This window comes from Lactuca serriola, chromosome 9, assembly GCF_051521515.1.
Source record: "Lactuca serriola cultivar US96UC23 chromosome 9, Lser_US96UC23_V15, whole genome shotgun sequence".
NCBI lineage: Eukaryota > Viridiplantae > Streptophyta > Magnoliopsida > Asterales > Asteraceae > Lactuca > Lactuca serriola.
In genome coordinates this window covers 53,225,665-53,251,371 of record NC_136416.1, presented here as the reverse complement: position 1 = coordinate 53,251,371, position 25,707 = coordinate 53,225,665, and the positions used below count along the sequence as shown (strand labels likewise).

Sequence of the window (25,707 nt, the reverse complement as noted above, 5' to 3'; positions counted from 1 at the left end):
GGATGTGCATTGATTACCGGGAGTTGAACAAGCTGACGGTCAAGAACCGTTACCCTTTGCCGAGAATCGACGATTTGTTCGATCAGTTGCAGGGAGCGTCTTGGTTTTCCAAGATTGATTTGAGATTTGGATGTCATCAGGTGAGGGTGCGTGATGAGGATATCCAGAAGACAACATTTAGGACTCGTTACGGGCACTACGAGTTCGTAGTGATGCCTTTCGGGCTCACTAATGCACCAGCGACATTCATGGACCTCATGAATTGAGTGTGCAAGCCGATGTTAGATCGTTCGGTGATCGTGTTCTTCGATGATATATTGGTGTATTCGAGATCCAGAGAGCAGCATGAGGAGCATTTGAGGGAGGTCCTCGGAGTTCTGAGATCGGAGAGGCTTTATGCCAAATTCTCCAAGTGTGATTTTTGGTTACGAGAGGTCCAGTTCCTGGGACACCTCGTTAACCAGAAGGGGATATTGGTCGATCTGGCCAAGATTGAGGTAGTGATGAGTTGGGAGGTGCCGAGATCACCCACCAAGATCAGGAGCTTCTTAGGGTTGGCTGGCTATTATCAGAGATAATAGGGATTTCTCCAAGATCGTCGTGCCACTCACCAGGTTGACCCGAAAGGGTGTTGCTTTTTCATGGGGCCTAGAACAGTAGGCCTCCTTCGAGACACTTCGTCAGAGACTATGCGAAGCCCCGGTGTTAGCCCTTCCGGAGGGGATGGAGGACTTTGTGGTGTATTGTGACGCGTCAATATCGGGGCTGGGAGCGGTGCTGATGCAGAGAGGGAATGTGATAGCATACGCATCGAGGCAGCTGAAGCCTCATGAGGTAAGGTATCCCACCCATGATCTGGACCTGGGGGTGCCAGTGTCAGTGATTTCAAGCAGGGATGTGCGTTTTACTTCCAGGTTTTGGAAGAAGTTTTATGACGAGTTGGGTACTCGTCTGCATTTCAGCACCGCTTTTCACCCGCAGACGGATGGTCAGAGCGAGCGGACCATCCAAACATTAGAGGATATGTTGTGGGCATGTGTTCTAGGTTTCGGAGGCAGTTGGGATACCTACCTTCCGTTGGTGGAGTTCTCGTACAATAATAGTTATCATGCGAGTATCGACTGTCCCTCCTTTGAGATGTTGTATGGGAGGAAGTGCAGGACCCCGATATGTTGGGGAGAGGTTGGCCAGAGGGTCACGGGGAGCACCAAAGTGGTGCTCAAGATGACCGAGAGGATTCAGCAGGTCCGTAGCAGGCTTCAGACTGCTCAGAGTCGGTAGAAAAGTTATGCCGACAAGCGCCAATCAGACTTAGAGTTTCAGGTTGGAGACATGGTTCTCCTGAAGGTGTCGCCTTGGAAAGGTGTCATCCGATTCAAGAAGCGGGGCAAGTTAGGCCCCAGGTACATTGGACCATTCCGAGTATTAGCCCAGGTGGGCAAGGTGGCATATAGGTTGGATCTGCCAGCCGAACTCATCCAGATCCACAACACTTTCCACGTCTCTCAGTTTCGGAAGTGTTTGGTGGACGACTCGGCAGTGGTGCCTTTGGAGGATATCCAGGTCGATGACAGCCTGAATTACATCGAGCGGCCTGTGGCTATCCTCGATAGGAAGTCGAAGGATCTCAAGAACAAGAGAGTGGAGCTAGTGAAGGTGCAATGGCAGCACTGGAAAGGCTCGGAATGGACTTGAGAGCCGGTGGATGAAATGATGGAGGATTACCTGGAATTGTTCCGGGAACGGGCAGCAGACTTCGGGGACGAAGTCTAAGATAAATGGGGGAGATTTGTAACATCGGATTCCTGGTACGATTCCTGTTTATGTATTTTTATCATTTTGCCTTGGACTCGGCGAGTTGGAGGCCCGACTTGCCGAGTAGGAGCGATTTTGGCATGGGATTTAAGTGAGGGACTCGACAAGTCGGGTCCCAGACTCGGCGAATCCATACTGGACGAGTAAAACCCTAACCTGGGTGTTTGCACCCGATTTAAACGATCTAACTCGACCTCCCTTGTCCCTAACACTTCCAGAGAGTTGTAGAGCGAAACCCTAGCCCCCATATTGTTCTTGTGAGTGATTTTTGGCTTTGTGAAGGAAGTTTGGAGCTTAGAAGAAGAAGGAGGAGGTTAAAGAGAGCAAGGAGGGGAACTAGATCCGAAATCTACACTGTGAGAAGCTTCCATTCAGGTAGAAAAGTTCCTACCTTGATCACTAGTTCATTAGATCCCCTTTTTGTCCCTAATTGGTGGTTTTCATGCCCTAAAACCTCAAACTCCATGTGTTTATGCTCTATGTTCTGAAAGGACTTCAGATCTGGACCTTATGGACATCTTAGAAGTGTAAAGTCTATGTGGTTGAAGTGATTGAGGTCCCTATTGAGTGTATGATCTCATAAAGAGCTTGGAAGTGCCTTTTGGAGCTCATAGGGCCGTGCATGCACGTAAAGTTTGCACGGCCCTAGGAGCTTAGATCTATGGTTTATGTGATAAGCATGCCCTAGGAGCTTAGATCTATGGTTTGGAACCGTTGCATGCCTCAGATTTGGTCTGTATGGGAGGAGGGTTGAAGGGACTCGGCGAGTTCCAAAGTGGACTCAGCGAGTTCTATGAAGATGGTCTTAGACTCGACGAGTTGGATGAACAACTCGGAGAGTCCTATGAAGATTGCCTGGAACTCGACGAGTTGTTCTTCAAACTCGGTGAGTCATATGAACTGTTACTGAGTTAAGAAGGGTTTAAGTGTAGAAGGTCCAACCCTCCGTAGCTGCATGTGGAGTTAGCAATTTAACGTGTAGCAATAGTCCCAGAAACCCAAATCCTCAAGATGGATGCTCTGGTGAGGATTTGGAAGCGAGTAGGAGATCTGCTCGTGGGACTCGGCGAGTTGTTCTCGGACTCAGCGAGTCGGATCGTGAGTCGGTCTAATCATCCCAAGTAGTGAGTTAAGGGTGACTCAGTGAGTGGGAAGAGGGACTTGATGAGTTAGTACTAGGATAGTAGGAGAGGGACTCGACGAGTCCAGTCAACTGGAAGTTGACTTTGACCAAGGAGTTGACCTTGGACCAGGGGTAGGTCGGTCATTTGACCTAAGGGTATTTATGAGTGACTAAACTATGTTTATGGATTTATAGCCGGAGGATTACCGGTACAGCAGTCAGGCGTCTAGCAAGCAGACTTTCAACAGCTACTTTTCGAGGTGAGTTACCTTCCAGTAGCGGTGGGTCTAAGGCCACAATGCCAACCCACCAGTAAGAGTTGTAGGTTAGATGATTGTCTTTGTGATGTCATCTAGGTTTGCTACTACCTGATATGTTATATGCTGGCATGAAATGTTATATGTGATAGTGGTAGAGTTCGGTTGTTAGGACCGAAGGGTAGGTCGGACACCCCAGATATGTCTGACAGTATGTGATGTTATGTTTATATGCTGGCATGATGTGTATTATGTGATAGCGGTAGTAGGAGGGGAATAGTCCCCGAGAATCGGTTGTGAGGACCGATGGGTAGGTCAGCACCCCAGAACGACTTGACTTGGGTAGGTCAGCACCCCATAATGGCTTGACATGGGTAGGTCAGCACCCCAGAATGGCTGGACACGGGTAGGTCGGCACCCCAGAATGGCCGTGTCGGGTAGGTCGGTCACCCCAGAATCACCCGACAGTATGAATGCTATGTGAATGTATGGTATGTGGTACGTTGGGGGAACTCACTAAGCTTCGTGCTTACAGTTTACAGTTTTGGTTTCAGGTACCTCTTCAGCTAGGGGGAAGGAGCTGGCGCAGTAGCGGCATATCACACACACACACTCTTGTTTTTCCGCATTATGGATTTTCCTGGGATGTACTCTGACATATTATTATGATGTGGCTGGTTTTTAGACATGAAGCATTGCTATGAAACTTTTATATCGAAGTTTTTATGAATTGACCTACTTAAAAATGAAATTTTTTGCCTGTATTTTTGGGATGTTACAAGGGATGCCGCATGGTTTGTAGAGAGGCGTTTGACCGTCGCAGGGTTAAGGTCGAGCACCATCGTCCGCATGGTAAGTTGCAGCCTTTGGAGGTTCCCGAGTGGAAGTGGGAAAAGTTTACCATGGACTTTATCACCAAATTGCCAAGGACTGCAAGAGGTGTCGATGCAATTTGGGTGATTGTGGACAGGTTGACGAAGAGCGCTCACTTTCTTGCTATCAGTGAGAGCTCTTCTACTGAGAGACTGGCAGAGTTGTACGTGAGGGAGGTGGTATCGCGGCATGGAGTACCGATCTCGATCGTCTCAGATCGAGATGTGCGTTTCACTTCCAGGTTCTGGAAGAAATTTTATGAGGAGTTGGAGACGAGGCTGCATTTTAGTACCGCATACCACCCACATACTGACGGGCAGAGCGAGTGGACGATTCAGACGCTCGAGGACATGCTTCGGGCATGTGTATTGGACTTTGGAGGGAGTTGGGACATGTATTTACCCTTGGCTGAGTTTTCTTATAATAACAGCCATCATTCGAGCATTGGTATGCCACTCTTTGAGCTGTTGTATGGGAGGAGGTGTCGGACTTCCATCTGCTGGGGAGAAGTAGGGCAGCGAGTGATGGGCAGTACAGAGATAGTGCTCCAGACGACAGAGCAGATACAACAGGTCAGGCAGAGGTTGTTGACCGCTCAAAGTCGCTAGAAGAATTATGCGGATAGGTGACGATCCGAGCTTGAGTTTCAGGTCGGGGATTTTGTACTCCTGAAGGTATCTCCTTGGAAAGGAGTGATCTGATTCAGGAAGAGGGGCAAGCTAGGGCCCTAGTATATCGGTCCATTTAGGGTGACCGCGAGGGTCGGCTGGGTAGCGTATCGATTAGAGTTACCTGCGATGTTGGGGCAGATTCGTGACACCTTCCATGTATCTCAGTTAAGGAAATGTATAGCCAACGAGTCGGCGGTAGTGTTATTAGAGGATATTCAGGTAGATGCGAGCCTGAATTATGTCGAGAGACCAGTTGCGATAGTGGATCGGAGGATTAAGGTTTTGAGGAACAAGGAGGTGTCACTAGTTCAGGTTCAGTGGCAGCATCGGAGAGGGTCCGAGCTGACTTGGGAGCCATAGACAAATGCGGGAGTAGCATCCTGAGTTGTTCGCGAAGTGTGACTTCGGGGGCAAACTCTGATTCTAGTGGGGGAGAATTGTAACATCTCAAAAACCAGGTATACCTTGTGAACCTTCTTCTTTGAGTGATTGTCATATTTAGCCCTTGATAAGAAGATGTTTGGTTGGCAGGTATGCGGGGCGTACTGGGGTGTACGCTCAGCGTACTTGTCCGCGTTCTGATCGTGAAGGATTGCCAGGTACGCGGGGCCTACCCGACCCAGAAGAGAAACCCTAATTCCTTGAGCCTCCCTATTTAAGCAACCTTATGGCCCTTTTGTTGGCCACCTTTCCCATAACATTATCATTTCTAAACCCTAAATCTCGTTCATATAGCAAGGGAGTGTCTAGGAGAGCTTTGTAGTGTGTTCTTGGCCATTTGGAGCAAAGTGAAAGCCTTGGAAAAGGAAGAGTTAGAGCTCAAGCTTGTGGATCCGAGATTAGCAGTGAAAGAAGCTTCATTTTGAGGTAAAAAAAACTTCAAGCTTTACATCTTTTCTGCTTATACCTTGTAAGAGAAGTTTTAGGGTTTTTGTCCCCAAGTTGATAGCTTTATGAGTTAATGAGCTCTTAAAAGCCAAAATTTGTCCCATGCTAGCTCATTTAGGGTTGTTATGTGATAAAAATCTAGTCTTGGTTGTCAAAAGTTGTTCATGCATGAGATATGGATCTTTAAAGGTTGGAAATGGAGTGGTTTGGGTGTTGGTGACTTATACAGCCATGTAAAGGCCTAAAGTCACCGACTTTATGGATTAAGTCGTACTAGAGAAGGCAGATCTAGAATTTGGATGCAAGTCTTAACTAATTAAGACCCAAAAATCAAAGAAGACTAAAACTAGGAATTACGTCGGGCGTAATCCCAGTACGCGGGGCGTAGGGGGTCGCGTTCCCCGTTTCTGTAAGGTTGCCGGGTACGCCCAATGTACAGGGTTGGTACGCGCGACGTAACCCGGAGAGAGTTGACTTTTGTTGATTTTTAGGGTTTGGTCAATATTTGGGTTTTTGAGTCATGAGAGGGGTAAAATGGTCTTTACCCTTCTGAGAATGCCAAGAGAGAGTTCAGTCTAGCCTTTGAGAGTTGTATTGATTAGGGTATTTATTCCATGTAATTAGGCGGAGGCTAGACCATATTTTTACCGAGTCAGAGATTTACCGAGACACCCGAGGTGAGTCTTCTCACTATACTTTACCTAGAGTGGTAATTAGAGTTATGTGACAGATTATTTTGTATGCTTTTGCATGATGTGATTTTTATGTGATTTATGCTATGTATGTACCAGAGTTTTTAGAGTTAGGACCGGAAGGTCCACAGAGTTAAGGCCCACAGAGTTGTGGGACTGGAGGGTCCCACTGAGACACATTGACCAGAGGGTCAAGCAGAGTTATAGCCTCGAGTGGCTAATATGTGTTGTGTGTGGTATTTTGGGGAACTCACTAAGCATTTATGCTTACAGTGATTTGTGTTATGTGTTTCAGGTACTAGTGACGATCGCGGGAAGGCGTTAGCATGATTCGTACACACACGCAGAGTTTTATATGTTCTTTTGATCTTGGGATATGTTTTATGAATTGAGATGTGATACATTGATATTTTTTTAATAAATATGAATGGGAATGTGTTTTGAAAATTCGAAAATTTGTTTAGATTTTTACGGTGTTACAGCTAGCTTCAATGAAGTTAAAAGATCTGCGAGAAAGGTTGTATCTTAGCAACTTTAATAAGAGTTGATTTAGCTCCTTAATTTTAGTTCAAATTTGTTTCCTTCTTTTATGGAATTAGTATATGTTTTCTCTATTCATGTAAGCTATTTATAGTTGAGCTTTCTATGAATACGATCATCCGTTTTTAGGTCCCACAGAACATTTAATAATAAATTAAATGTAAAAAGTATTTATCCGGGCAAATTTGTCATTTCATTTAGGGCATTAAGACGTTTATTTGTTTTGCAAAAATAAAATTTATTGAACTTGATTTAAAGAAAACAACAAACCACACTACCATGAGCAGTTACATTAAATTGCTATGCGAGTGCCCGGTTTTGTGCATCTATAGTAGTGCCCATGCAAATAGTTTGCTTTTGAACCCTTGTGTATACTGTATATATTCCAACTTACGTCTCTTTTATTGCAAATGACTAGCTAGGCATTCCTGCATATTCTCAACTTCATGTACACACAACCACATTTTTGAGTTCCAACACATAATATAGTTTCACATAAAAATCGTATTAGAGCTTAGAATTTCAACTCAAAACCAATTGACAAATAACAATCAATGTAACTAGGACTATATACACTCACTAGTCACCACATAACTTTCATAATTCTAACGTGTAATCACCTAGCCCCTTACACAACATTACAGTTACAATAGCAGCACTCATGCTTAAAAAAATAATAAAAATAATGTGTAACAAGACCATTATTACGTGAAGGATGTAACAACCGATGAAGTTGTTACCAAACCCGATAAAAGCCCAACAATAACCGCACTATTATAAGTACTCGGTTCAGTCTGCATAGAATTATTCCGCGAATCCACAAATGTCTCGTTCAAAAACGGTCCTCCAACAAGCGCTCCGGTTGCAACATTAGGGTTCGGTGTATCAGATTCCAGCCATTGCCAACCATTAGAGCAATTTGTGGTTGCATCAACAGGTATCGAAGCTCCTCTATGGTGCACAAATTGCGAGTATTTGTCACCATATCCAACTAAATAACTCATCTTCATTGGATTGTCTCCCAACACATAGTTCGCCTAAAATCAATCAATCAATCAATTTAGGTTATATTTTATGTTTATCTCTAACATGTCAAATACAGAAGAACGAGTCAAACCTGTGACATGGCAAATTTTCTAAGATCTGCTGCTCTGAAAGAGTTGGAATCACAGTGGATTTTTTGAGTGCTAGATGTGAGCATGTAATCGCTGTAAATGACTGCTAAAAAAGCAGAAGCTACTGGATGCTGTAAAGCGTTCCATTGGCTGATCCACAAAAGGCCACCTGTGTTGTTCAGATTATAATGAGATATGAAAAGGATGAACATATATATAAAAACATGAACATATATTGACATAGAATGGTAACATACCTTTTGTTCTGCTTTCTGTTGCTGTTGGGGATTTTGGAAGGAGGCCACACATGACAGCCTCAGCAGTTTTTTTGTATTTTTGGAGGTTTGCATTTGAAGCAACTTTTGAATCAAAGAAACTTACCCTCGATAAAAGAACCTGTCGAGTTTAAAGTGTTGGAGTTATAATAATCACCAAATCATAATCAGCCAATAATAAGACCATGTTTGTTACATGGGACAGGATCAGGATAGACAAGTTCACCTTGTCCTTTCCCACTTTTTTGATGGGACAAAAAGTTACAAATTTTGTCCCATCAAAATCAATTGTTACGCAGAACAATACAATGTTGTATTGAATTGTTCTGTAGTGCGTAACAAATTGGGACTTAAAATTGCTGCTGGGAACGGACATTACCTGGGTCCCGGGGCGCTTATCGTCCCAACTGAACCAAGTAGGACTTCCCCAATTAGCATAACTTTCACCGTTACTTCCCGTTACATAATCAAGATACGTGTGATCTTTTGTTGCATGATAAAGCCAACTAGCTGCCCACAAAAGCTCATCACCATAACCGGTTGAATTGTAATAAGTCTGAACTTCAGGGATGCTTTCACTATAAAGACCTCTACTTTGATCCGCAAAAGTAAACAGCTCTTTAGCATGTTTAAGAAGCGAGCTTGAATAACCAGAGTTAGATTTAAACACCAGTGAAGCTGCTGCCATTGCTGCTGCGGTTTCAGCTGCAACATCTGATCCTGGGGAAGATGCGTTTATTTGTATCGCGGGCCTTTTTTCAGTCATATCTTCAGGTCGATCCCAACATTTGTGGTCAAGATCTGGATCACCGACCTGAATGTAGAGAACATTAGGTTCAGGGTGAGCATTGATGAAGTAGTCGGTGAGCCATTTGAGTGAGTTTTTGGCGGATTCTAATTGACCCGCTGCATTCATCTGATCTCCATACTCGAGGATTGCCCATGAAAGAACGGTGGCTGTGTAAGCCATCGGAAATTGAAACTTCATATGATCTCCGGCGTCATACATTCCTTTAGAAAGATCTAAATCAGCGTCTTTTCCGTCTTGTAGAGCTGAATCCCCCCTCCATGGTATTTCGTTATTCTCCAACTTACCGGCTACACAAAGTAATAAAAGGAAGAAACTTAAGATCTGTAGGGCATTGAATTGAGATAAATCTTCAAATCTAGCATGAATAAGTAGTTATTTTTAAGATTGTAAGCTTACATTTTTGGATATCGAAGAACTGTAGGGCAACCTCGAGAGCATCCCCGTACTTTTTCGTAACAGCTCCGGGAGGACCAGGAACAGGAGCATCACCGCCACCCTTGTGAAATTTGTTCCTCAGTGTGAGCCCTAATGCTAACGCGATAGCCCCCACTACAATCAGCACAATAAACCACCCGAAACATCCACCGGATTTCTTCTCCTTCCCCATTTCCCCCAAACAGAATCCCTCCGATCTAAAAAAAAACAGTAGGTCAACAATTAGGAGATTTGAATCGAATCAATGTTGCTTACTTTGAACGAAACCAAAAGATTTGACAAACCTGAAGTGAATTGGCAGGCGATAATGTATGGATCTGAAGATCTAAATCCAATGTGGTTGAGTATTTGGCCTTCAGAAGATGGAGAGGTTTTAGGTGGTGGGTTTGTGTCCTTTTGCAGGGCACGGAGATGCTGAAATAGAAATGGTCACCGACAAATGGCGCGCCGCATTGGTTTTTAGCGGCTTACTGATTTTGGGAGTTGGTAGTGGACACTAGGAGACACTCGGCAGTTGAAACAATCAATCTTGGGTTGCCCCGTTGCTTTCGCCACCATTATTAGGTTTTGGTAATAAAGTATAAACCCAACATGTTGTGTGACAATGAAACCCAAAATGTCCCGACTCCTAACCAATATTATTAGAAAGATAATATACAACAACGTAAAATGTTTAAATTTTATTTCGATTATACAAACACCAGAGGAAATTATTCAACTTTTATTTGAGAGATCGAGTCTTTAGGGTTTCAATTAGGAAATGGTCAAAAGAAAGGTGTGTGCTACAGCCTTAAAAATAGAAGTGACAATTGATGATACAATATCACAAAAATACACGATATGAAACGAAATTGTGACGAAGTTGGAATTTGAATTCATTTTTGTGTCTAGTGTAAAAAACACGACGTCATGTCACACAAAATTTGACACGAAATTGATACGATTTAATATTTTTTTGTCGTGTTTTTCGTGTTATATATGATTAAATATTATTTAAATAAACTAATTGTCATTCTATGTTATATTTTTCTTGTCGTGTTTATCGTTTTTATTTGATCCGTTTTCGTGTTAGTTAAATATAACATAACTTTGTGTCGTGTTCGTGTTACATAAAATATTGTTACGTTGTGTCGTGTCAGACAAAACATGACATGATTGCCCCATTTTCCACCCTTACTTGAATGAGGTTGTTTTAATCATCGCTAAAGACAAAGTATCTTCCCCAGACCTTGTAAATATGGAGAACCATATATATATATATATATATATATATATATATATATATATATATATATATATATATATATATATATATATATATATATATATATATATATATATATATATATATATATATATATATATATATATATATGAATTGGTTGGTATTAGGGGTGACAATTTATGACAACACGATAAAAAATACACGACACAAAACGAAATTGGGACGAAACTGAAATTTAAATTCGTGTTCGTGTTTAAAATTCGACACGAAATTGACACGATTTAACAATTCTTTATCGTGTTTTTCGTGTTATATTTGATAAATTCTTCGTTAAATAAACTATTTTTTAGTATATGTTATATTTTTCGTGTCGTGTCGTGTTTGTCGTTTTTAATTCGTTCGTTTTCATATTAGTTAAAAAAACACGACATCGTGTCGTGTCGTGTTCATGTTACATAAAACATTGTTGTGTCGTGTCGTGTCAGACAGAAACACGAAACGATAGCACGATTTGCCACCCCTAGTTGGTACGATATTACCATGATATTCAAAGTTTTGTACCATTACCATACTAAGATTGTTTAATTGATACGATACTACTAACCAACATGTTGGCTACCAAACATATTGTCTACATACTTTTTTGTTTCGGTTGGTAACATGTTGGTTGATTTTTAATGGTACAATTTTGACAGCCCTATTATAGATCATTTGTTTTTTCGTCTTTGATATTTTACTTTTAAATTCTAAAAGTTATTATTGTCGTCTTAATATATTGGTCCACGAACAGTAGAGGGTGGTCCAAACTCATTTTTTTTACAAACAATTACATATGCGTGTATTGTTTTAAAAATTATTTTTATATATTTATACATTTTTCTATAAAAATATTTCTTATACATTTGTTTTTGTTTTAACTTTTTTTACTAATAGTTATGTGTGTTTATGTGTGAGTTTTATCTAGTGGGTATGAAAATCACAACAAAAGAATAACACATGATAGTTCCAACAAAAAAAATAACACAATGATAGTACGTACAAAAAAAATAACAAATTGACAGTTTGAATGAAAAAGTGACAAAATGAAAGTCCAAACGAAAAAAAATAACACAAGGATAGTCAAACGAATAAAATAACATATGAATAATCTGAAAAAAATAATAATAACTCACGGGTAGTCAAAACAAAAAGAATAACATAGTGATAGTCGAAAAAAACACATAAATAGTATAAACGAAAAAAATAACAAAAACATAGTCTGAACGAAAAATAACATGCGGATAATACGACCTAAAACTACAACGCATTGATAGACCAAACAAAAAAAATAAACCATGATAGTCTGAATGAGAAAAATAACACGAAATAGTCCGAACAAGCAAAAAATTTATTTTTAATTTTAATAACAATAACATATATTTAGTAAATATATTAAAAAACAAATATTAAAAAAAAAAAAACATAACTAACAAAACATCATTTCAAAGGGGATAAACTAAGCAATTTGGGGTACAAGAAGAAAATCCTTTTATAGACTATCTAAAAATTAATTGGTGGTTGATAATTTTTTTTGGTAAAACTACATGATAAGATAGTTGAGAATATAAAATAATATAAAATAACATAAAAAATAATTGAATATTAGAAAAAAAAGACTAAATAATAGTTTTCTTAATTTATGCTTAGAAAAACCAAAATCTTGTTTTTTATGTAATAATTTTATATTTTTTTATATCATCATAATAATATGATAATATACATAATGATAAAATAAAATATTAAGAATTACAGTTGGTTTTGTGATAAATAGGTTCACTGAAACATATTTTTCAAATGTAACTATTGAAAATAGTTAAATACGAATTAATGCAATGATTTCTATTTCTCATGTTAAAATAATCAAATCCTAGTCAAATGGATTAATTTTAATTTTTTATTTGAGATGGGTATTTTAGGTATATAAATTCGAATACTGATATATTTTTTAATACTTAATTAGTTTAAATATAATTAAAATATGAATTTGGATACATACATGAATTTTATAGTTTTAGAAGGATACATACGTGTGAAAGTTAATGAAAAACTCTCTGTTGTAGATACACGAAAGTTACAATGATATATATAGGTAAATAAATTACATGAACACCCCTCTAACTAATAAATAACTTACAAGAACACCCCTTTACCTAATGGACAAAAACATAATGGTACAAAAACTATATTTGTCTAATATCCCCCTTCAAGCGAATCAGTGGCGATCCAAGGCAAAGAATGTGACGAAACTGTTCAAACTGTTGTCGTGGAAGACTCTTAGTAAAAATGTCCGCTACCTGAAGCTTGGTAGGAACAAACATGGTAATGAGTTTCCCAGATACAACGAGCTCACGAACAAAATGGTAGTCAAGATCGATATGTTTGGCGCGCTTATGAGACACCGGGTTTTGTGTGAGAAATAAGGCACTCTGATTATCACACAAGATGGTCAGACAACCAGTGGGAAGAAAGTGAAGCTCACACAACAAGTGAGTAATCCATATGAGTTCAGCAGCAGTGTTAGCCATGACTCGATATTCAGATTCACAGCTGGAGCGAGAGACCGTAGGCTGCTTTTTGGCACTCCAGGATACAAGATTACCCCCAGGAAGATCGAGTACCCATAGATGGACCGACGCGTATCCAAACAACGAGCCCAATCCACATTAGAATAACCAACAAGGGTCGAAGATGTAGGTCTCGAAAAAATAAGACCATAAGAGAGGGTGCCCTTAACATATCGGATAAGCCGCTTGACCGCCTGATAGTGATCAATAGTAGGAGCCTAAAGAAACTGGCTAACTTGATTCACGGCATAAGAAATATCAGGACGGGTAATGGTAAAATATTGCAAAGCCCCAACAAGAGAACGATAATGGGTCGGATCTTGATAAGGTGTACCAGATGCAACAAAAGAGACACTTGGGGATAGTGGGGTCGCCACGGGCTTCGACTCAAGTAGGCCAGCACGGGAAACAATAGCATGAGCATACTTGGACTGACTAAGAAACAACCCGAACGAAAGACGCTTGGCTTCCAAACCGAGAAAGTAGTTGAGCTGACCAAGGTCCTTGATCTTGAATTCGGTGTGAAACTTGGAGATAAAAGAGCGAATAACAGCCGTGTCGGAGCCTGTTAGGATAAGGTCGTCCACATAAACGAGTAAGTATAAGAGACAAGTACCACGTTGAAACAAAAACAAAGAGGGATCCGCACGACTGCAAATGAACCCATTTGCCACAAGAAAGGAGCTCAAGCGATGAAACCAGGCCCTAGGAGCTTATTTGAGGCCATAAATGGCCTTGTTAAGCTTGCAAACATGATTAGGGAAACGAGGATCCTCGAACTCGGGTGGTTGCCGCATATACACCGTATCGGACAAGTGGCCATGAAGAAAGGCATTGTTGACATCAAGTTGGTGGAGCTGCCAGTTATTAATAATAGCAATAGTCAAGACAACCCTGACTGTTGCCGCCTTCACCACCGGGCTAAAAGTATGAGAAAAGTCGAGACCGAGAATTTGACTAAAACCTTGAGCAACAAGGCGTGCTTTATGTCGATCAATAGAGCCATCGGCTAAGTACTTGGTCCGAAAGAGCCAACGACACCCCACTACATTCGTGTTAGCAAGACGGGGAACCAAAGACCAAGTGTGATTTTGTGAAAGTGCATCCATTTCGGAGCGCATGGCGTCAACCCATTTGGAATCCCTGAGAGCCTCAATATGCGTTGTCGGGTCAGCAGAGGCAAACAGAGCAGCATAAAGGCCACCATCAGATGTATGAGAAAGGTCCGCCCAATGCCTTGGTTTAAAAATCCCAGATTTTGCTCGAGTGGTCATGGGGTGCCCGATAGGAGCAACAGGAGCCGGTGCTGATGGAGCAGAGGACGAGGGTGTAGCAACATCGACATCGGGTATCGACGGATCCAAATCCGAACCCGATGCAGGTTCAGTGTCGGAGCCGTTATCAGAGTCTGAGGCAGCAGAAGAGGAGTCTGATGCAGGCACTGTAGAAGCAGGATCGAATTGGGGGGGCTCGACTGGTGATGACGACATGGGAGGATCATCGCATACAGTATAGGGAGCTGGAGGTGAGGCCGTTGGAGCAGGATTTGAGACAGCAGTGGGCACGGACACACCCGAAAAATCATCTAAAAAGGAGTCAAGTGGTAAATTAACGATTGCGGTGTGCGTGGCAGTGGTGTCTAAAGGAAAACACAACTCATCAAACCGAGCATGGCGTGTGATGTAGATGCGCGAGGATCTAGGATCAAGACATAAGTAACCTTTGTATTGGGAGTGATATCCAAGAAAAACGCAAGGAATGCTCCGTGGAGACAATTTATGAGGCGAATAATCCCGCAAATAAAGGTAGACCCGGCACCCGAATGGGCGAAAATTATCATAAGATGGCACCCGACCAAACAACATCTCAAAAGGCGAACGATAGCCAAGAACTTTCGAAGGCAAGCGATTAATAATATACACCGCAGTGCTAAAGGCATGAACCCAATAAGAGGCGGCTATGTGACCATGAAACATCATGGCAAGGCCCGTTTCAATTATATGGCGATGCTTGCGTTCGGCTCGTCCGTTTTGTTGCGGGGTGTACGGACACGAAATCTGATGAAAAATGTCACGCGAGTTTAATAAGCCCTTCACACGATAGTTTAAAAATTCCGTACCCCCGTCACTTTGAAAAACTTTAAGCTTGGTGGAAAATTGATTTTCCACAAAAGTGAGAAATGAGACGAAAACATCATAAAATTCTGATTTGGCCTTGAGTGGATACAACCATGTAAAGCGCGAATAATCGTCCACAAAAGAGACATAGTAGCGATATGAATTAACCGACGAAACGGGTGACGGCCCCCATAAATCACAATGCACCAAATCCAATATATGTAAAACACGTTTATTATTATTAGAAATTGGCAAGCGACGAGACTTAACAAGTTCACAAGGAGAGCAAATATTTGGTTTTGGCAACACACTAGAAACATATAAAAGTCCAAGTTTATTTAACATAGAAATAGTGTCAAAAGACACATGTCCCAATCTGGAGTGCCAAAGTTCAAAAGAGGCACGCGGCTTGGATCCGGCAAAAAACGCATAAGCTTTGGGAGAAGTGGCTAGAACATAAAGCCCACGATCACATTTTCGTTGTGCTAGGACCTGCTTCGTTGTTCGATCCTGAATAAAAAACGATGAAGCAGAGAAAAGAACATCCACAGGATTATCACGTGTCAGTTTACTAATGGATAATAAATTTTTAGTGTGGCGGGGAACCACCAAAACATCCCGCAAGTGAATACCATTAGCAATTTTGGAAGAACCAATAAAAGAGATTCTGAGTGTATTACCATTTCCAAATTGCACCGAAGAGTCACCACCATACGACTCGACATTAGACACCGATCCGGTGGAAGACACCATATGATCGGAGGCGTCGGAATCAACAAACCAATCTGGGCCGGAAGGAGTAACTTGGCACTTGGCTAAAAAATCTTTGGCGAGATCAACACCACGCATGGATGAAGGGGACGCAAAAGAGTGAAGTTGAGGGCACTGGTTCGCGTAGTGGCCATTTTGGCGACAAAGTTGACAATGAGGCGGCCGACGTCCACGATCGTGACCACCACGAAACGAGCGACCATCCCGACCCCAACCACCATTCGAACCCGAGGAGGGAGTGGTGCCGGCAGAAAAAGCAACCGAGGGAGTGGTGTCGCCGTGAATAGATTTGAGAAAAATTTCATGACCCTCGGCCCTAGCCAACAAGTCGCGAAACCCAAAAACAGACCCGAAAGCACGGATGGCGGTGGAAAAATTCTAAAACAAGGCACCGATACCGCAAAGAAACCAATGGATTTTGTCAGTTTCCTCCACCCCTTGACCAATGGCGGCAAGTTGATCACAAACGGACTTGAATTTTCGGCCAAATTCTGAAACGGTGGAGGAACCCTTGGTAAGATGACGTAGTTGATCACGGAGATTTTGGGCACGCTCTAAGGAGGAGTTGCCGTAGGCGGCTTCAAGGGCTACCCAAATGTCACGAGCTGTTGAGAGGCCCACAATCTCAGAAAAAGATTCTTCTGTGAGAGAAGCTTGAAGAAGAATAACAACCCTTTGATCGGTGGAGACCCACTTTGCCAATGCCGGATTCAAGGTCGGCTTGTTATCAACCAAAATGGAGGCCGTGGGGACGAAATGGAGCCGTCAACATGACCAAGAAGTTGCTGGTATTGTAAAAGAGGGATCATTTGATTCTTCCATAGAAGGTAATTGGATGAAGAAAAGCGAATGGTGATGAGATGCAAGATGGTGTTCATAGAGAGAGAGGAAGCATCAGAGGTAGACATGATGAGGAAGCTAAAGGGTGAGGAAAGTTGATGGGTGGGAGAGGAAGAAGAAGAGAGGGACGGTTTTAGAGGCAGGGAAAAAGAAGGTTGGGAGTTACAAAGCTTGATACCATGTGAAAGTTAGTGAAAAACTCTCTGTTGTAGATACACGAGAGTTACAATGATATATATATATATATATATATATATATATATATATATATATATATATATATATATATATATATATATATATATATATATAAGTAAATAAATTATATGAACACCCCTCTAACTAATAAATAACTTACATGAACACCCCTCTAACTAATGGACAAAAACAAAATGGTACAAGAACTATATTTGTCTAATAATACGTAATTCTAAAGTTTATAAGGATATATAAGTAATATTTTAAGTTTCCAAGAATATAAATGAAAATTCTTCCTAATAAATATGTATACGAGAGAATTTTGAAAAAAACTCTTTAAGTTCATTGAAACCCTAATTTAATGTATGATTTATTTTTTTCGAAAAATAAGTTGTTATGCGTCTAACATAGCTTTAGAAATGATTTCTTTTATCATGGACAAAATTTTGTAGCCTATTCCATTTTCCTTGAATCGATTTGCTTACTAATTATCGTTACTGTTTCATCCTTTAATTTATTCTAGAAAGTATATGAATTCATCGGCATTTTCTTCTTCAAAATTCTCTCGCTACTTTTTGGATTCATTGTATCTGCTTTAAGATTTCATGTTCTTTAAAAACTAGCAACATACTTATATTGGTTTGTTTATTATATCATTCTACTTTCATTTCCTCTTTACTATAGCATCCTACTTATATTGGTTTGTAAGAGATCCTAGTTTTATTATATTAGTGCATAATCTTGCAAGAACTCCTAGTGATAAATAGAGATGCATATGTTGAACTTCTTGTTGCTGTTATACACATAAGGAGAAAATCAGAAAATGAATGAGCAGTAGTTATTAGCTCAACACGAATGAAAAGAATTCATTCACCAAATTTACAAAAAATTTAATACGGAAGAGAAATATATATTATTCTTTATATGAAAATGGAAAAAACAAAGATGTTCATTCATCTTTCACAGTAAATGAAGTTAATTACCCTTTGATCATAATGCCTCAACAAACACTCTCTAGTCATCATCCTTGAATTCTCTGGCAATGCAAATCATAATTATCATGAGTTACAATAAAACAAATGATATACCATTTTTTACAGACGCTAATAGAAGTCTCTACCATAAAATATGGGCAACATACAAGTCAAAACACATATTTTCACCATTTTATTGATTTAGCCGGCTTACTTTTTTAACGGTTTAAAAAGACCATTTCCCATTTTATAACATCACAAAAAAAAAAGCACCTTTTTATGGGTAAATTACATTTTGATCCATGATTTTAGCTCTTATTACGATTCTGGTCCCTAAAGGAATCTATTTGCAACTTTAGTCCTTATTTTGATGTTTATAACGATTTTCGTCTATCTCCCAAGTGAAATTACTATACTTCCCTTCATCTTGTTTTTTTTAATATATATGTTTTTTTGAATTTATATTGTTATAAACAAAATATATTAAAAAAAAAAAAAAAAAACTATATGAAGGGCAATGTAGTCATTTTACCTGCGGTCAAGGTATCTGGGTTGAATGCCACTGCCTTGACAAGTGGTGCAGGTCAAAGAACCAGCACCATCACAGTTTATGCATCTTGAGACTTCATTTTCACCACCTCCAAGCGCCACTGTTACATTACCACTTCCTGTGCAAAATCTGCATGACTCTGCAACAACAACAACAACAAACACACAACTTTCACATCCATCCAGATTAGTATTAACGATTAACAATATATAGGCTAATCAATTCTTCATAAAATTACATTTTTTTTATGCACCAAAAGTTTCATTTTTGTTTTTTTACCAATTTGGGAAACGAAAGCATAAATTGGTAAAGAGCGACTTACGTGCCCCAGTTCCGCTGCAGGGGAAGCATGGCTGCGTGTTATCTCGTTTTGCCTGCACCACATACATTTTTCTCCAAATATTCAATTTAGATTTGGTTTTCAATACTACTAAGTACTAATAATTTGGATTATATTTCACTATAAGGGATCAAACCAAAGTCATATTCATAATCAGGATACCCAAACACTCAAAGTTAATAATCAATCCAAACACCCCAAATCACTTTGGTTCGGATGGAGACAGTTGATGATACGTATGAACTAGAATAGTGTTGTTAAGCATACTAATTTCTCCTAGGTACGTTAAATTAGGATAGAATCACTTTGAGAATCTCTTATAAGTTACCGTTATTACCTGCAATTTCAGTATTTCATGATTATATGCCTAATAATTAAGTTACAACATATTTTGGTATATTTGGACATTAGTTAAAACGAACACAATCCAAACGTAATTCTCTTATAGATAAACAATAAATTGGCAAAGTGGCAGCATTTGGGGCTGATCCAATCGAAAAAACCATCCACAAATCAAACGAAATTATCAGTCACTCATGAGTCGCACCATTTATTTTTATTTATTGTGATGGTTTCCCTTCCTGTATTTTGTCTATTGTCTAAGAGATGTTCTTGTAATTCTTTATTTGTATATAAAGTTCAGATCTCCTGCCCTTTGCTGGCATGGAAAGTTTCACTCTCATGGTATCAAAGCCAGGTTTCGATCCTGGGACCTGTGGGTTCCGGCCTGTTCTTCACCATTGCGTGCTTGTGGTCTTTGTGATGACACACCGTGCTCACCCTTTGAACCTTCGATAGTCAGTTCGGATTCCTCAGCTGATTCGGTGTCTCCACTAACTCCGGACCAACCCCAGCCTACTCTATCTTCAGAACCGGTTTCAACTGTTGCTACTTCAGCACCGGTCTCACCTTCAACGTCAACTTCTCCCTCCGCGTTGACCTCGCCTGTTGTTGCAGCTCCCACTTCAACTGTTGGACACCCAATGATCACTAGAGCCAAGGCTGGCATTTTTAAACCAAAACATCGGGCCGATTTGGCTCACACATCTGCACATGCCCTTTATTCAGCGTTGTTTGCTTCCACTGATCCAAAGGGGTTTAAGTCCGCTGCCAAACACCCCTACTTGGTAACTGCCATGCATCAAGAAATAGAGGCGCTCCACCGGAATAATACATGGACATTGGTCCCCCGACCCCGAACATCATAACATAGTAGGTTGTCGCTGGTTGTTCAGGACCAAATATAATGCTGATGGTTCGATTGAAAGACACAAGGCTCGTCTCGTTGCTTAGGGATTCAGTCAAATTCCAGGGCTTGATTATTCTCAAACATTCAGTCCGGTGGTTAAGGCCTCAACTGTGCGTATTGTTCTATCATTGGCTGTTCTTAACAACTGGAAACTTCACCAGCTTGATGTCAACAATGCTTTCCTTAACGGCGAGCTATCTGAGCTCGTGTACATGGAACAACCTCCTGGATTACAGGATGCTACTTTTCCTCATCATGTGTGTCGTCTCAACAAAGCTCTCTACGGTCTTAAACAGGCTCTGCGGGCTTGGTTCCATCGGCTCAGCACCTTTCTTGTCACCAACGGGTTTGTGTGCAATAAGACAAATACTTCATTGTTTGTGTTCAAACGGGGTTCGTGCATTTTGTACTTACTTGTCTGCGTAGATGATTTAATTTTGACCGGAAATGACGATACGGTCCTCAAGTCTTTTGTCACCAAGTTACATGCTGAGTTTGCCATCAAGGATCTGGGGCGCCTTAATTTCTTCCTTGGACTTGAAGTCATATATACTGACAATGGCTTGTTTCTCAGCCTATCCAAATATGCTCATGATATTCTCCAATGAGCAAACCTCCTTGATGCCAAACCAGCTACCACGCCGCTTGCTTCCAATGCCGTTTTTGTCACCAGTGGTGAGCTATTTGATGATCCAACCCACTATCGGGTGCCCTACAATACTTGACTATCACTCGTCCTGATATTTCTTATGCGGTCAACTAAGTTAGTTTCTATAGGCTCCTACACGTTGTCACTTTCAAAGTGTTAAGCATATGGGCACTTTGTCCTTTGGTCTCACTTTTTCGCGTCATCCCACCACCTCCCTTCTTGGTTATTTTGATGCGGATTGGGCTCGATGTCTTGAGACGCGTCGTTCTACTTATGGCTACTCTATTTTCTTAGGCGGCAATCTTGTCTCATGGAGTGCGAAGAAACAACCTACTGTCTCTCGTTCTAGTTGTGAATCTGAGTATCGGGCCATAGCCAACACCGTTGCGGAGATAATTTGGATCACTCACTTATTAAGAAAGTTACATGCTCTACCTTTGGATTGTCCTACACTATTGTGTGACAACAAAAGTGTCTTATTTCTCACACAAAATCCGGTCTCTCACAAACGTGCTAAGCACATAGAACTGGATTATCATTTTATTCGTGAGCTTGTTTCTTCTGGGAAACTCCACACCACGTTTGTTCCTATCAAGCTTTAGGTGGCTGATATATTTACAAAGAGTCTTCCTAGACATCAATTCGAGTTCTTTCGGGACATGTTGTGCATCCGACCGCCCCCTTTTCGCTTGAAGGGGGATATCAGTCACTCATGAGTCTCACCATTTATTTTTATTTATTGTGATGGTTTCCCTTCCTGTATTTTGTCTATCGTCTAAGGGGTGTTCTTGTAATTCTTTATTTGTATATAAAGTTCAGATCTATTGCCCTTTGCTGGCATGGAAAGTTTTATTTGTATAAGTTACCGTTATTACCTGCAATTTCAGTATTTCATGATTATATGCCTAATAATTAAGTTACAACTTACAAGTTACAACATATTTTGGTATATTTGGATATATTTGGACATATTTGGACATTAGTTAAAACGAACACAATCCAAGCGTAATTCTCTTATAGATAAACAATAAATTGGCAAAGTGGCAGCATTTGGGGCTAATCCAATCGAAAAAAACCATCCACAAATCAAACGAAAATGAAAGAACAATGATGAAACGAATTACCGCGTTATCAATTTGAGATTCGTAGAAAATGGGTAAACCAATTCCAGCAGCGACGCTCATCACCCCAACCGCTACTGCCACCACCTGCCGCCACCAACAAAAGCTCAGTGTAATCAAAGCATAGCATAAAACTTAGTTATTTGACCAAATTGTATTAGAAATCATGATGCTGTTACTAAGGAATCAAAAATTAGAAACAAACCGTGTTCTGGTCGAGCTCGGCTTTGATGAGGTGAGGGTAAGAAGCAGGGGAACGTTGATTTCTTGAGCATTTGAAGGAAAGCGAGTGAAAATGAGAAGACGATGAAGAGGAAAGCTTCGATGGAGAAGAAGGTGAGAGGAATGGAGAGCGAAGGGAAGTTGCAGATGACATTTTTGCTGCGTTTCTGGCCCTCCCCGAATGTCAAAAATCAACCATCGCAGAAGAATCTGTCATCCACCATCAACATTGGAGGGAGTTTGGATCATGTGGGGTCAGGCCAATTTTCAACCAGATACATTTGCACCTCAATTCAAGTGTATTTTTAAAAACAAGTTAATGAAGTTATATGTTCATTTTAGACCATATTTTTCAAACTTAAATCACGCATTAATCATATTTTTCTTTAAAAAAAACACCGATATTACCGATATGTTCCAAAATAATGTTTTCGAAAACAATGATTGTAGTACCTATATATATATATATATATATATATATATATATATATATATATATATATATATATATATATATATATATATATATATATATATATATATATATATATATATATAAAGTTCAAATATTTTCATAATAAACACCACTTTGAAATCTTTTTCAAAATTTCTCTTTATATATAATGAACATGTTCGAAACTTGTAAATATTTGTAAATGTTATTGTTTAACCGGTTTTCACAAATAGAAATAAGCTTTCCTCGGATTCTTTAGCTTTTTGGACTACCACCAACAGTGAAGGTTGAAGTCGGGGACAAGTTATCTGTCAACATTCCGCATACAACTTTGGTGTTGATATGGTATGTGGCGAAAGATCTCTCGGTTTTGATTGACGGACAGATGAGCCCCTCTTGCTATTCACTCATTGAATAGTGAGACTTTTGCTGATGTCTCATAAGATGTTTCAAGAAAACCAACATCTATTATATATCTAATTCTTTGATGATCACATAGGTTTTGTTGGAAACTAATTTTTTATGTGAGTGATCAAAATCAAAAGATAAAGTGTTATAATTTTTTAGACAACGAAATAGATTATATACAAAATGTATAAAACTTTCTTTAAAAATAAAAATTATGAGATTATGTAATTAAGTAGTAAGTGATAACTTGTATGTTTCTTTTTAGTAAATTCTTTATACCAAACAAATGTCACATATTAGAAATAATGACTCATAAAAAACATAATATTATTGAAACTAATGCGTACAGATCAAAAATCGAAACGAAATGTACAATTTACAACAGTTTCCATATAAAGAACATGTGTTTATTTAACAACAATTTCTTTAAAAATCTATGAATGACTAGCTACTTCTTGGACGATAGCAACTACATGAAAGATTAGTCTTCAACATACTTTCACCCAAGTTTTGATCGAACAAATAAATAGATACAAATTCTTAACTTTGGTAGCCATGATGTCTCATCTACCGTCTGACGTCGACCAGCATCTAGCCAGTTAACGAGTTGTTTCTTGGCTTATGTCATCTTCCAACTATTTGTCAAATCATATGTGAAAACCTACATGTGAAGCTCTCTAAGGAGGAGAGAGTCATTCCCTTTCAACCCACTCTCACATCAATTTTTCTCTCTCGTCTTTCTTCCATCTTTCTCAACTCATAACACATAGAAATACTATATTTCTCAACCCACTTGCCACATCATTCTTTTTTATTTAATTAAATTAGAAAATATAAAATAAAATAAAACATAAAATTTCTTCATTTAAAAATAAACTTTTGCTAATTTAAAAAAATCTAAAATAATATTAAAAATAACATTTAATTAAAAAACCACACTACAAATAAAAAATACACGATAACTAAAAAACACACTTAAAAAGAAAAAAAATAATTTAAATCTCAACACACTAAAATTAACTAAAAGCATTGGGTGTGGGCAACAAGGTGCAACATCAAGTTGTGTCACCTCACATGCCACATAAGCAAATGGTGTTATAACACCAAGTGAGGAAATGGGCAACAAGATGCAACAAGATGTAACACCAACATTTTGAAAATGAATATTTTTATTTTTGTATTTTTTTTTTACTATTTCGTTTTTTTACCTTTTTTTTGTTTTCGTTTTTTTTTTCTTTTTGCGTTTTTTGTTAATAACTAATATATATATATATATATATATATATATATATATATATATATATATATATATATATATATATATATATATATATTATAAAACATATAATTTTAAAAACAAAAAAAAAGACATAATATTTAAAATCTAAAATCCGATTACAATTAAAAAAACATAATTTTAAACCTAAATTAATAACTAAAATAACATTGAAATCACTACTAAATACCACACACAAATCCTAATCAACCCAAATATTTTTTCCTAATTTGTTCCTTCATTGCTTGTAGCACCGCTAGATCAGCAGGTGCTAAACCCTCCTCGCTTGTCCGAAGAATTGACAACTGTTGTGTCATTAGTTCTTTCTCTTTTTGCTCCTGCTTCTCCCGTGCCTGCCTTTCCAGAAATTCCAAATGACGACGTTTCAACTCATTTTTTTCTTTTATTAACAAATTATGTTCGTCGAATTTCGCTCTCATTTCCGCCGCATCTTTTGCTCTCGTCTCCACCTCCTCCGCATGTCTTGCAGCGCGCCTCGCTTTGTCGCGTCCGGGCGGTCGTCGTGGTGGGGATATCTCTTGGATATCATTCGGGATCTCATTGTCATCGGCGTTTAGGTCGATGTTAGTCCGTGCGTCCGACACGTCGACCGAACTAGAATTGCGAGACCTTTTGGATTGAACCTCCGACGATGTATGCGTTTTATTCCACTTTGGATCCGCTCGCAACAATTCCTATGATTTTTCAAAGTCGAAAACATGACCCATTTCGACCCGATATTGTTCCTTAGCAGCTTTGAACAAATCAAAGTCGTTGGTTCCACTTTGTTGTTGCGCCACAATCCGGTTGTAAATACTGTTGAATTTGCTGCACCGCTTAGTTATCATACCCTATTTGCTGCTCAACATGTCGTTGTTGCGATACAGATTTTTCCTTAAAATAGCGTGAAACTTGTCGAGCACCGCCCCCCAATAAGCTCATTTTTTCATTCCATTTCCACGAAGTTCGTCCTTTGAAGTAGCACACCAAGCCACCGTCAAAGCGTATTCCTCCTCCGGTGTCCACCATTGTGGAACGTCTGCATTTTCAGATTCCACCGCTATTGATTTCCCTTTTGATTTTCCTTTCCCTTTCCCTTTCTTACTACTTCCTGCTTCCACTTGAACTGTTAGTTGTGTTGTAGGCGATGGTTGATTGGTTGTTTGTTGCATCGAACCAAAGTAGTAGAGAAAAGATTTTGTTGTAAATTTGGGT

At 39.6% G+C, this 25,707-nt stretch overlaps 2 protein-coding genes across 2 annotated transcripts; both read right to left on the bottom strand.

Annotated features, from left to right (window-relative positions):
- Positions 1-7,345: 7,345 nt before the first annotated feature.
- LOC145072762 (endoglucanase 2-like) lies at positions 7,346-10,011 on the bottom strand. The gene is made up of 6 exons (XM_079019239.1): positions 9,780-10,011; positions 9,457-9,692; positions 8,629-9,347; positions 8,232-8,370; positions 7,977-8,143; positions 7,346-7,896 (listed from the first exon to the last, which is right to left on the bottom strand). The coding sequence occupies exons 2-6, from the start codon at positions 9,665-9,667 to the stop codon at positions 7,564-7,566; spliced, it is 1,569 nt and encodes a 522-aa protein (XP_078875365.1). The 5' UTR covers positions 9,668-9,692; positions 9,780-10,011; the 3' UTR covers positions 7,346-7,563.
- An 8,051-nt stretch (positions 10,012-18,062) lies between these two features.
- Positions 18,063-22,598, bottom strand: LQY1 (DnaJ/Hsp40 cysteine-rich domain superfamily protein). Its single transcript, XM_079018545.1, has 5 exons — positions 22,338-22,598; positions 22,136-22,219; positions 19,096-19,147; positions 18,756-18,912; positions 18,063-18,285 (listed from the first exon to the last, which is right to left on the bottom strand). Exons 1-5 carry the CDS (start codon positions 22,506-22,508, stop codon positions 18,264-18,266), a joined length of 486 nt encoding a protein of 161 aa, XP_078874671.1. The 5' UTR covers positions 22,509-22,598; the 3' UTR covers positions 18,063-18,263.
- Between the last annotated feature and the right edge of the window lie 3,109 nt (positions 22,599-25,707).

Coding starts and splice junctions, on each gene's coding strand:
- LOC145072762 (XM_079019239.1), bottom strand. CDS start 9,667: ATGGGGAAGGAGAAGAAATCCGGTGGATGTTTCGGGTGGTTTATTGTG. Junction 9,348..9,456: donor GTTCTTCGATATCCAAAAAT/GTAAGCTTACAA, acceptor TACTTTGTGTAG/CCGGTAAGTTGGAGAATAAC. Junction 7,897..7,976: donor GAAAATTTGCCATGTCACAG/GTTTGACTCGTT, acceptor GATTGATTTTAG/GCGAACTATGTGTTGGGAGA.
- LQY1 (XM_079018545.1), bottom strand. CDS start 22,508: ATGTCATCTGCAACTTCCCTTCGCTCTCCATTCCTCTCACCTTCTTCT. Junction 18,913..19,095: donor CTGCAGCGGAACTGGGGCAC/GTAAGTCGCTCT, acceptor TTGTTGTTGCAG/AGTCATGCAGATTTTGCACA. Junction 18,286..18,755: donor CCCAGATACCTTGACCGCAG/GTAAAATGACTA, acceptor TTGCATTGCCAG/AGAATTCAAGGATGATGACT.